This window comes from Poecilia formosa, unplaced genomic scaffold, assembly GCF_000485575.1.
Source record: "Poecilia formosa unplaced genomic scaffold, Poecilia_formosa-5.1.2 Scaffold20, whole genome shotgun sequence".
Lineage (NCBI taxonomy): Eukaryota > Metazoa > Chordata > Actinopteri > Cyprinodontiformes > Poeciliidae > Poecilia > Poecilia formosa.
In genome coordinates this window covers 1,928,801-1,940,313 of record NW_006799959.1, presented here as the reverse complement: position 1 = coordinate 1,940,313, position 11,513 = coordinate 1,928,801, and the positions used below count along the sequence as shown (strand labels likewise).

The 11,513-nt window shown below is 35.3% G+C and overlaps 1 protein-coding gene across 3 annotated transcripts; it reads left to right on the top strand.

The window, feature by feature from the left end:
* On the top strand, positions 1-9,253 carry LOC103134983 (putative ankyrin repeat domain-containing protein 31). 3 transcript variants are annotated; one of them, XM_016669113.1, is made up of 14 exons: positions 1-671; positions 1,159-1,160; positions 2,020-2,171; positions 2,606-2,817; positions 2,901-3,044; positions 3,121-3,263; positions 3,750-3,924; positions 4,020-4,081; positions 4,729-4,837; positions 4,940-5,036; positions 6,048-6,429; positions 7,032-7,169; positions 7,670-7,790; positions 8,569-9,253. In XM_016669113.1, exons 3-14 carry the CDS (start codon positions 2,149-2,151, stop codon positions 8,721-8,723), a joined length of 1,761 nt encoding a protein of 586 aa, XP_016524599.1. In that variant the 5' UTR covers positions 1-671; positions 1,159-1,160; positions 2,020-2,148; the 3' UTR covers positions 8,724-9,253. The 3 variants fall into 3 exon arrangements, with proteins under 3 accessions (XP_016524599.1, XP_016524597.1, XP_016524598.1); XM_016669111.1 differs by having other exon boundaries at positions 4,020-4,090; XM_016669112.1 differs by lacking the exons at positions 1-671; positions 1,159-1,160 and having other exon boundaries at positions 1,929-2,171; positions 4,020-4,090.
* The last annotated feature ends 2,260 nt before the right edge of the window (positions 9,254-11,513 follow it).

The window sequence follows — 11,513 nt, the reverse complement described above, 5'->3', positions numbered from 1 at the left end:
TTTTTTTTTAAGTATTGTTCTTCTTAACCCATTGAACATTGAATTGAAAATTCATGTGCAGTTTTAGTGTACAAGAAATGTGAGTCTTTCTAAGCCATAACATTATTAAACTATTATATTTTTACTTTAAATTAAAAATGTAAATTTCAAAATACCTCATTGTTTTTGGTATTTTGTATAGACCAAGTTTTGTGATATGGATGGAGACCATGGAAGTCAGTGTTCAGCACTGTGTTAACAACATTACCCAAAATGGTCTCTGCTTTCAGTAAAAATGTAGACTGCTCTAAAACAGTGGAGCGACTTTAAAAGCTGGGTCTTTAATTTAAGGTGACTCATAGTTTATGCGGGAAGAACACATTCATTCACAGACACAGTTCTCCACCAAAGAATGGATTTTAGAAATCCCCAATTTTCGCCATTCCAACACAAAATATAAACTTTGGCTCCGTTTTCCGACGACCATTGAAGGCATCACATCTCGCGCTGTAGGTCTCTCTTTAGCTAAATTCGGACATATTTGTGATCGTTTACGTGGTAAAATTTCTATTTATTTGCTCTCCGTTAAGTTTTCATGTAAAATGTTTATGATTACTTAAAAGTATTTTTAAGTAAATGTCGAACACAACTTGGAAATAAACCAGTTTTTAGGAATGTTTACGAGCATTTCCGTGGTAAGTTCTGTTTAAAAATGTTAGCTAGCCAAAGCTATGAGCGTTTTAGGGTGTCTATCTAATGATATATATTTAACACACACACACACACACACACACACACACACACACACACACACACACACACACATATATATATGTGTGTGTGTGTGTGTATACACACATATATATATATATATGTGTGTGTGTGTGTGTGTGTGTGTATATATATGTGTGTGTGTATATATATATATGTGTTGTAAAGTTATGATATTTAGGCTCTTCTCCATACAATATATTAAAATAGACATGTGAATGGCAGTAAACGTAATTTAGGGATAATTATAGAACTGGTAAATTCATTATTTTTGATTACACAACTTTGAACCAAATGATTATTTAGATTATAAAAATGTATAAAGTGATGTTAAATAATTATTTTCATAAGTACATACTCTAATACAATTTTTCTTTTAATATTTGAAGTTTCCAGGACAGTAAATAGATGTTTCAGTATTTAGCTATATTTAAAACACTGCAGGATGAAAACTAATGGTTGTTAAAAAATAATTATTTTAACTCAATTTAAAAGTCCTGTTTTGAGTATTAGCAGCTTCAATAAAATAATCGACATTCATTAATTCATTCCTCAAATGCCTGGTGTATCTAATTAAAATCATACCTAATTTTAGCTGCAACGTTCAAATGAATGATCTCAAATTAATTAAGCATCTGATGGGCAGCAGAAAAACAAGTAATACATATTTTTATGCAGTTAGATATACATTAAAGGTTAAATGTAAAATGGCCGACAAAACTAAAAAAAAAAGTTTGTTACTATGAGATTTGGCAGTAAATAAAAATAGCAACAGGCATCGCTTTATGACACAAAATGTCTTTCAAAGTAAACACGGTAGTTTAAATTGAAATAAAAAATGAAAAAAAGCCCTGACAACTGTATTATTTAATACTCTGTATAAGATTAACCTACCAGTGGTGAAACAATTCACACAGTTTATGTGTCAGTTTGATTTATTTTTCTTTATTTTTTTTTTCTTTTTAGTCATACCAGAAATGGAATAGTAAAGCCATTACTTATAGTTTGCATAACAGTTATTCTCTATGTCATGTCATGAATAAAATCAATGGTTAATAACTAAAAATTGCAGCGCTGGAGGACTAGAACTGAGAAATTAATTGTTTTTACATATTATATTAAAAGTATAAATAATACTCAGTGTAGCCGCTTGTTTTTTTAGCTTGTGCTGCCACCTAGTGGGTGGTGGAAAAATATTTTTAGACCTCATCTCAAAGATCCTGGTTTTCTTAGAAAGTTATTTACTTTGGTATTGTTTCCCTGTTGAAGGTGAATTTCTACAGAGTTTTTACATTAAGTTTTGGGAAGCAGAATCAGCTGGATCAGATCTTTAACATATTTCCACACCTGAGTGAAATCTGCTCCTGCTGAGACTCAGCGAATCATCAGATACGGAGAATGAATGAAAGCAGCGGCGTTTGGTAGGTTTGATGTATCTGTTTAATACCTTTACTTGTAAAATTAATATTAAATTGTTTTGCTAACTTTACAGCGTCAGTTTTTGTGCCGTCAGATGCAAACAGTTTTTTGCGTTTTTAAAAATTATAAGCATACTTCAATTTTGTACTTCCATATTTTTAAATATGAAATGATTGATAATTTATCAGGTACTTAGTAATTTTTCCCAAATACTTTTTTACTCGTAAAATTATGTTGAAGTAGTGCTACTCTTAAGAACAATTTTTGTGCACTCTACCCACTTCTGGAATAACTGAGAAAAATCGATTGCTAAAAAAGTCAGTTGCAACTCTTAGTTGTCTGATGCATTTGAAGTGAAAGGCCTGTAAATAATTAGAAAGTTTTTTCAGAAAGTTGTTATAGACTGTGACTTGTGTTTGTGTGTTTCTGCTTTCAGTAACGCTTCTAATGAGGCTGATATGGATGAAGAGGCGATGCTTTCAGACCAGGAATCTGTCAGTTTGCTTCAGGATCTTCCTCCTTTCCAAAACAGATCATCTGCTGTTTCAGGTTCTCATGAGATTAAAAATAAACCAGAGCTGAATCAGCAGAAAAGAGGGAAACCGCACTCCTGCAAAGGTGAAAAGTCTGCGTCTTATTCACGATCAGGTGAGCTGGAAAAACATTAAAGCTTCATGTTTATCGGGATTAAATTGGGGATTTTTTATTTGTTGGGTTCTGTTTGCTCAAAGCAAAAGTTCCAACTGAAAAGAAGCTTCACAAGAGAAACGAGAAGGGAGAGAATCTTCTTCACAAAGCATGCCGGAGGAAAGATCTGCCTCAAGTCAGGATGCTCCTTCAGGCCGGAATCAGCGTCAACATGGAGGACTATGCAGGTTTGTTACGGCTGAAACATTTCCGTTTACTCCTCCATTAGTAAGCAGAAGCATTTTTTCATTGGCCTTCTGTCAGGATGGACGCCTCTGCATGAGGCCTGCGCTTCTGGAGACGAGTCTGTGGTGGAGGAGCTGCTGAGGGCCGGAGCTAACGTTAACGCTCGGAGCTGTGAGGGCGTCACGCCGCTGCATGACGCTGTTTACTGTGGACACCACCAGGTGAAGGAGAAAACTCTCAAAGAGTCTTTTGGCATCTAAAAAAAAAAAAGAAAAAACACATTATTTAGATACAGAAAACATGTATGATGTGGAAAAAAGCTGAGTTTATTCTCAGAATATGCACAGCAAAGTATAGTTTATTTGCTGATTGCTTTACTTTAAATTAAAAAGCAAAGCAGGTACCTCTCTTGTGAAAAGGAAAAGTAAAATATTCATTTTACTTACTCATTACTGCATGTTTTGTTTTCGATCCAATGTCAAGTCAATACAGGGCACGCACTGCAAAAACACAAAATCTTACAGAGTATTTTTAATCTAATTTCTAGTGCAAATGTCTTAGTACACTTTGAAATAAGACAAAACTAACTTATTCAAAGTCCTGCAAATATTATCTCAGTTTTTTATAATAAATGTCCACATTGTCTGGAAGAGTTTCTTTCTACTCTAACAGAATGTTTGACATGTTTTTCTTTTTCTTGTGTGTAGGTTGTGAAGCTCCTCCTTCAGAACGGATCAATCCCTGCCTACCAGAAAGTTGGTGGAAAAACTTTGCTGGACATGGCCGAGGACAGGAGTATGAAAGAGCTGCTCATGAGCTTCCAAACATCCTGTGAGGGCCAGAGGAAATCTGGCAAGGGGGCAACACGATGCGAAGAACCAGGTGAGCATCTAAATAAGAAAAAATGTATTTAGACATCTGATAAAGGCTTAAAACCCTGAATGATTTAGATTTATTTAAAGCTGTGAGTGTTTCAGACGCTCATCCAAGAGAGTCGGGTGATGCAGGCGGAGAATCTACTGATGTTCAGCTGAAACGGGTAAATAATGTGAGACTTTTTCACACTTTTTCCTTTGAGCTGTTTGTGCTTCTACTTTACGCTCATACTAATTTTTATCAACAAATTAATGAAATGCATTTCAGTGAAAATGCTTTTGCCCCTGAAAGATTCAGTCTGTCATTGAATCATTCACTGTGCTGCTCCAGCTGAGGCGTCGTCACTCCATATATGGTCGTGCACATCCTGTTTCATGAAGGCAGTCACCATAATATCTTTAGTTATCTTATCCGAAGCTGGAGATTTAACCACTTTTATTTAACATCGTTTTTGCTGTTAGAATCAGTATCACTGGCTGCGTTTTTATTACAAATGTGACCGAAACTTTGACAATATTCCACTAATGTTGGATAAACATAATTTCGCATGTGTTGTGTTTCTGTTAAATAAGAAATGCAAATAAAATCACATGTGAATCACTCTTATTCACGTGATAAATCATTAAAAACTCTCCATCGTCTTACAACCACTTCTTGTCTTCTTCTTCATGGTTTGCACCAAAACTATTTCCACTAAGAGACTGACTATTGAATGTCAAATTGTGCTGTTATATGGTGAATGGAAACTTGGCTATTCTTGGATAAATGCTGCATCATTTTACTGAAACCTTCTGCTTTGATTTCATTCAGTTCAGAGCAGTTAAGAGCAGTTCAGAGGCGGTTTCAGCGCTTCTGGAGGATGCTAGCAGGAAACAAGCAGAAATGTCAACTTGGCCTCTGAAAGACCTAAAGGATGCTGGTGAGATCTGTTTCAGTTTTCATCAGCAGTTTTAGAAAAAATATATCACATTACCACCTTTAACATGCTCTCTAATATACCAGCAGTTATTCTCATTTTCAGGGAGATACAAAGAAGTTTTGTTGCAGACCCAAAACGTTCTGATGGACGTTCTCACCAAGCAGCGTTTGGAGAAGAATGATCTGACCCACAAATTCAGGTCAGTTCAGGAATATCATCGATTAAGCTAAAACATTTTCAGATTGGATGGGCAAATTCTGCAAAATTGGCTTTTTCTTTTAAATTACTCTTCTAATTTGATAAAAATACTAATTCTGCTTATCCATGTTTGGTTCTGGTTCTGGAGATGAAGAGCAGAACCAGAATGCCTGAGAGGTCTAGAAGGTTGATACAACAACAGCAGATCTTGAAGTCGTTCAGTGATTTATAAACAACAGTATTTTAGTATTTTAAAGTCTGTTCTCTGAGCTACAGGGAGCCCGTGAAGGACTTTAGAACTGGGTTAAAGTACTTTAACTTCCTGGTTTTAGTCAGAATTCCAACAGCAGCAGCGTTCTGGATCTGATTGATTTCTTTAGTCAGACCTATGAAGACGCTGTTGCAGTAATCAATGCGACTAAAGATAAACGCATGGATGAGTTTCTCTAGATAATACTGAGACATTAGTCCCGTAATCCTGGAAATGTTCTTCAGCTGATAGAAGCCCAACTTTGTAACTGTCTTTATGTGGCTCCGAAGGTTCAGGTCAGAGTCCATCACTACATCCAGATTTCAAAACTGATCACTATTTTCATTAGAGTTTGTATTGGTGCTTGAAATCCTTGAAAATGCTTGAATTTCATGGTTTGAAAAGTCTTTGATTTATGTATAAAGTCCTTGAAAGTGCTTGATATTCAAATTTTGCAGTTTGGTAATAAAGTGAGTCCGATGCTTAAGTAAAAGCCTTATTTATAGTTGAAACCAGATATTTTAGTACACATAATAGAAAGACACATATATTTAGTTTTTTGTAGTTTCAACCAGCACTTCTTGGTAGCCTGTATGGAAAGCCAGTGGTGCCAAAATTTCTTGTTTTTTGCATTGTTACTAAAATTTGTAACTATTCTTCCATAAATGAATTATCTTTCTTTTTTAATATTTTTATTTGTGCAGTTATCTGTTTGCACATGTATTCTTCCTAATAACAGCATGATTATCTCTTTTTTTCCAGGGTTGTGTCTCACCATCTTAGCCATCGAGTCCTGAAAAGTCAGTTCTTGTCTCTGGCTTCAAATCAGAGACATTTGGTGCAACTCCTCCAGAAACAAATGCAACTGGAAGCAACTTTCACTACAGCAAAGTCTAAAATTTCAGCTCAGTCCTTGAATCGTCAAGTCAGCGTTGCTGCTCCCAGTCTCCCTGACCTGCAGAGTGAAGAAGCCGTTAGCTGGAAAAATGGTCCACAAACCAGAGCCGCTTTGCAATTTTTCTCCAAGATGAAAGGAAAGAATGCGCTGATACAAAGAGGGGCTAACGATGATGGTGGAGGTCTGCGTCATCTCGTACAGAGCGGCGTGTTGCCCAAGGGCAGCGATTTACATCTGACATTAAAGGTGACATTCATCTCTTAAGATTTACCTATTAACTAGGGCTGAAGCGCTTAATTGTGATGAATCGAAGTAATTGACAATCAGTTTGGCAGTAACAATTTACATTACTTAGCTACAGATACTTGAGTAAATCTTTGGGAAAAAATTACTTTTTACTTAATTTTTACTTTTACTTGAGTAATTTTATTATGAAGTATTTTTACTTTTACTTGAGTAAAATTTCTGGAATCTCTACCTACTGAATGAAAAACAAACATGTTTTAACCTAAATTTCGCCAGACAGACACACCTGCAGTTTTTGTTAAAGTTTCATATGTTTTTTTATTAAAAGAACTGATTTGGGAAAATTTTTCTTTTGCCTCATTTTGCTATTTTATATTGTAATTATGTTATTTATATGAATTATTTTCAATTTATGTTTTGATTTTTTAAAATCAATATATATATATTTCTTTTCTTAAATTAAGCTTTTTTGTTTTATTAAATATGAAAAACTATTTAGGATTTAATATTTTTTAAATATTAAATGATTATTTGATCAGTTACTCTGGAAAAATAATTGCTAGTTGATTAATAAATGAGTTATGTCTTCATTTCTGTTGCAGGGTGAGCAGCATGTTGCGCAGGTTCTCTCTGGTGGCGTAATAATGAGCAAAGGGAAGTCGTATCGGGCTCCAGAGTTCTGGCTGGAGTCCATTCTGGGTAATAACATCCCTGTCAGCTCCATGTACGCTCTGAACAAGGTTAGTCTTCATCGTATCACTGAAACGCCACCTTCCGGTTTCAGAAAAATAGCCCTGATTCTTGGAACGTTTGAGTTTAAGTTTAAGTGAAGTTGTTTTTCTAATTAGACACCTTTTGTATTGATAAATATATGCTACATAAAATCACAGTAAAATCAATGGAAGCTTGTGGCCGAAACTTCACAAATTATCCAAAACAAATCAAGATGTATGAAAGCAAGAGATGCACAAAATATTGAACTGGAGTCTTCAGCACAGGTTGCTATTGCTGCAAACTGATTGGACACAATATTTAGTACAATATTTTTTAAGAAATCAATTGTTTATTGAGTTTGCATGGAAGCTACATACATTTACTGCTCCCATCTAATATATAATTTTTGGCACTGAGAGGCTGAAGCTCACAGGTTGGTGAACACATTGCTTAGTAGTGAAGAAAGGAACCTGGAGGTTAGTTGTAATTGACTCAAACATGAGATTTTCCCTCCTCCGTTTTGAAGGTGACTTTCAGAGACAAACCTTTGTCTTACTACGTGCTGAACTCAGAGGCCAAAAAAAATCTGTCCAACATCCGTCTTGAGGACGACAAAGATGATTCTACTGAGCCGGAGCCGAGTCCAGGTGAGTCGGTCGTGTCTAAACACAGAAACAACTTCCAGATGAAAGTCCCCTCTTTGCTGACCTCAAACTTTTATTCTGATTAACTGAAAACGCAGAAATAAACAAACAAGATCTCTTTTTGAAAGAGTTTTCTTAACGTGCTCTAAATTGCCAAACTATTAGTCCAGATAGAGATATGAAATAAACAGAAATACTTGAAGGACATGACTACATTTTAAAGTTTGAATGATGTTTGTAGCTTAAAGTACATGGAAGTAGATAGCTGTGAAAGAGTGCAGTTTTTAGCTGAGTTTTTCAGAAATTATTGGATGTTCCATTCACTTCAATGGAGCCCAAGATGATCGAAAAAGCTGAATATTTAATAACTCATAGAAAGATGTCATTACCAACAGACATAGCTGCAATGTCCTGCATAAACAGGATATGGTGGAAGTTGAAAGGTTGAAATAGCACAAAATACGAAGAAGTAATGTGGCGAAAAGTGTATGGAAACAAGTAGAGGACATAGCAATAAATAATTCACAATGAAGAAGCGACGATTTAAAATATAAAGAAACTAAAAGCTATACACAGTGTGTAAAAATAAAAAAGATGTCTAATTGTAAAATTAATTAAAAAAAAAAACTCAACATCCTAATTCAATCTAATTGAAGTAAATTAACCCTTTAGTAGCCCCAAATAAGGTGCAGTAAGCTAATTGTATGCTAACGATCACCTGCCTTTCTTGTTCGGTACCTTTTGTACTTCGTTTACAGTTTTATGTTTAAATTCTCTGCAGAATCAGTGGACCCATATCAGCTCTTACGAAGAATTCGTGTCATCCATTTGGTGACCCCTGAGGAGATGATTCCAAACGCTGTGATGGATTTGTACTGGGAAAAGCTCATGAAGCAAGACCAAGTAGAGTTTGACAACTGGGAGCTGGAACTCTAGCATTGTCTTTATATTTAATTTATATTTATTTGTTTTTTATGAGCTTGACGTGGTAAGTTATTTTTTATGAACCTGTTAGGGTTCTGTTTTATTTTACACTGGTAGTGATCGTGTATTCAGTACATAGTAGAGTTTGTTCCTGCTAACTAAAGTCAACTTCAATTACTTTGTCATATCTTGGGGAAATGGTCAAAAATGACAAGCTATCAAATAAAAGTCCTAGTATAATTTGTATGTTATGGAAAGCTTATTTACGTTTGCTGATTTTTTTTTTATCTTTATTTTTTATTTTTATGATGCACATAATTTGTGAGCCTTCAAACTGCTGTCATATTTTCATTAAATGGATGCTTTTATTTGTTCCCCATATGTAATTTTTCCTCTTGTAAAAACCTACAAACTGTCATTATAAAAGAAGAGACGTGTTTGATGCAGACTGTTGCATTCCTGTGATCTGTGTTTTGTGATGTCATTGTTGTGTAGACATGCAGTAATACTGCAGCAGAAGAAATAAAACAAAAGGAATCTCAGTTTCCTCTTACTTCCCAGTATTTTCCCGGTCGGTATGAATAATTTTGGATTATGTCCCCCCTGATTTAAGCCCAGTAAAATGTAAGTTTTGTTCTACCCTGAATCTCTGAAATGGCAGTTTTAGCTTCAGTTGGTTAAAATTATATATAAAAAATATCTTGGGCGCCTTTTGCTGTCCAAATATTAATAGAAAAATATGTATTTTTAGCTGCAGATGCATCTTTTTCCACAAATTACCAAGTGTTCACTAAGGAATTCTGTGTTGTTGCATTTTAGGCAATCAAATGTTTTATTTTTTATTTAAAAAAAGAATTAATTGTTTATGTGCATTTTCTCATGTATCTCTAATATTGCATGAAATAAGCCTAAGAATCTGCAGAATGTGTAAATTTTTAAATCTGATTAATCAATTAATTATCAGAATAATCAGTGGAATAACAATGAGCAGCAGCCCTCCTTAAAAACGTACAAACACTAGAAATGACTCATTACAACTCCATTATTCAGATTTCTGCTGCTCTTCTCTTCAAGAGGGGAGATATTGGGTCAGGCTTTCTACTTGAAGTTGCAGATCAGACCAGCAGGTGGCAGCATACACTCCTCCATAGCTATCCACAGAACTGTAAGCATTTCTGAGAGGGAAGATGCCCCTCCACACCTCCCTGCAGAAACAGGATGTGTCCAGACATGGGGGTTTATGCAGTCATGTGACCACACTCCACTCCTCCTCATGTCTTATGTAATCCCCATCTTAGCCATGTGCTACCCCCATAACCAATGACCTACATATGATAATCGCACCCACTTATCCACACAGTTGTGGACTTTTTCTGCTTCTCCTAGCAGCTAACGTGTTCACATCATAGGAAACTGTCAGTTATGTTTTATAGGTTGCTTTTAAATTGATGAGTTTTCTGATAAATTGCTGCACATGCATGCCTTTGTTCATGGAGAAAGGCAGCTGTCACACCACTTCCTCATTGGCAGTCTGGTGAAAAACTGCATTGTTGTTTGTTCCATCGGGGACGATTATTAACCTCTTTGTGTCAAGATAAAACTTCAGAAGTTAGAAAAGCTTAAAAAGATTGTTGTTGTTTTAGTTACAGATGCAGATGGGAGTTTGGAAAGATTCATTACTTCACTGTGCACTGCATTCTTTCCAGCCTGTTTTGTGCTCGCCTCCTTCAACCAAACTGCTTATGTCACTGCTGCAACCCAGTCAGAGATGAGTATTGTCTGGGTGCTATATGGAAGCCCATTGCTACCAAGAACAATACATTAAAAATATGAAAACATTTCAGGGGAGAATCAACTTCATTAGTTTAGCACTTTTAAAATCAGTGTGAAATTTAGGCAAAACTAAAATTCAAGTGAGGAATAAAACTGCAATAAAGATCAGTTTTGAAAAGAACTTAGATAAAAACATTAAAAAAATACTACATATCAGTTAAATAGCCATAAAGCTAAACAGACATTTAAAAAAACATTTGTGACTTGGAGTAACCTGCAAGTGGAGTGGAGTGGAAATATCTCACTTCTACCCTCAAATTTAAGGTTTTCCACTAAAATATTTCCATAGAATACCAGAACCAATACCACATCTAGTTCCCAACTGATTTTATGAAGAAAACACTGATTATCTTTAACAATACAACCTATTTGGTGAGAAGATCCTCCACTAATTACCTCAACAGGACCCAGTAAATGAATGGATGGTGCAAGTCATCCAACCTTGCTAATTTACAGATATTAGGGAACAATAGCAACAAAACTTTATATCAGGGGTCTCAAACTCCAGTCCTCGAGGGCCACTGTCCTGCAACTTTTAGATGTGCCTCTGCTGCATCACACCTGAATAAAATAATTAGGTCATTAGCAAGGATCTGGAGAACAGATCTACACAAGGAGGAGGTAATTAAGCTATTTCATTCAAGTGTTTTGTACCTGTGGCACATCTAAAAGCTGCAGGACAGCAGCCCTTGAGGACTGGAGTTTGAGACCCCTGCTTTATATATTATTAAGCTCTTAAAGTTTTTGTTGTTAAAAATAAAATTATTCAGATTCAGGTAAGTTCCATTGAATTTTCTACAACAGGATGAGAGTGAAGGTGCAATATTTTATTTGATTTTCTTGTAATTAGCTGGGAAATATTTTTTTAATATCACTTTTCCAATTTGAAAATGAAAAAAAAAAATCATTCTCTCTTCTTTTTTTTCCACAGGTTGAATATAAAGCATCCCAGCTTGAATTAAGGTGCAT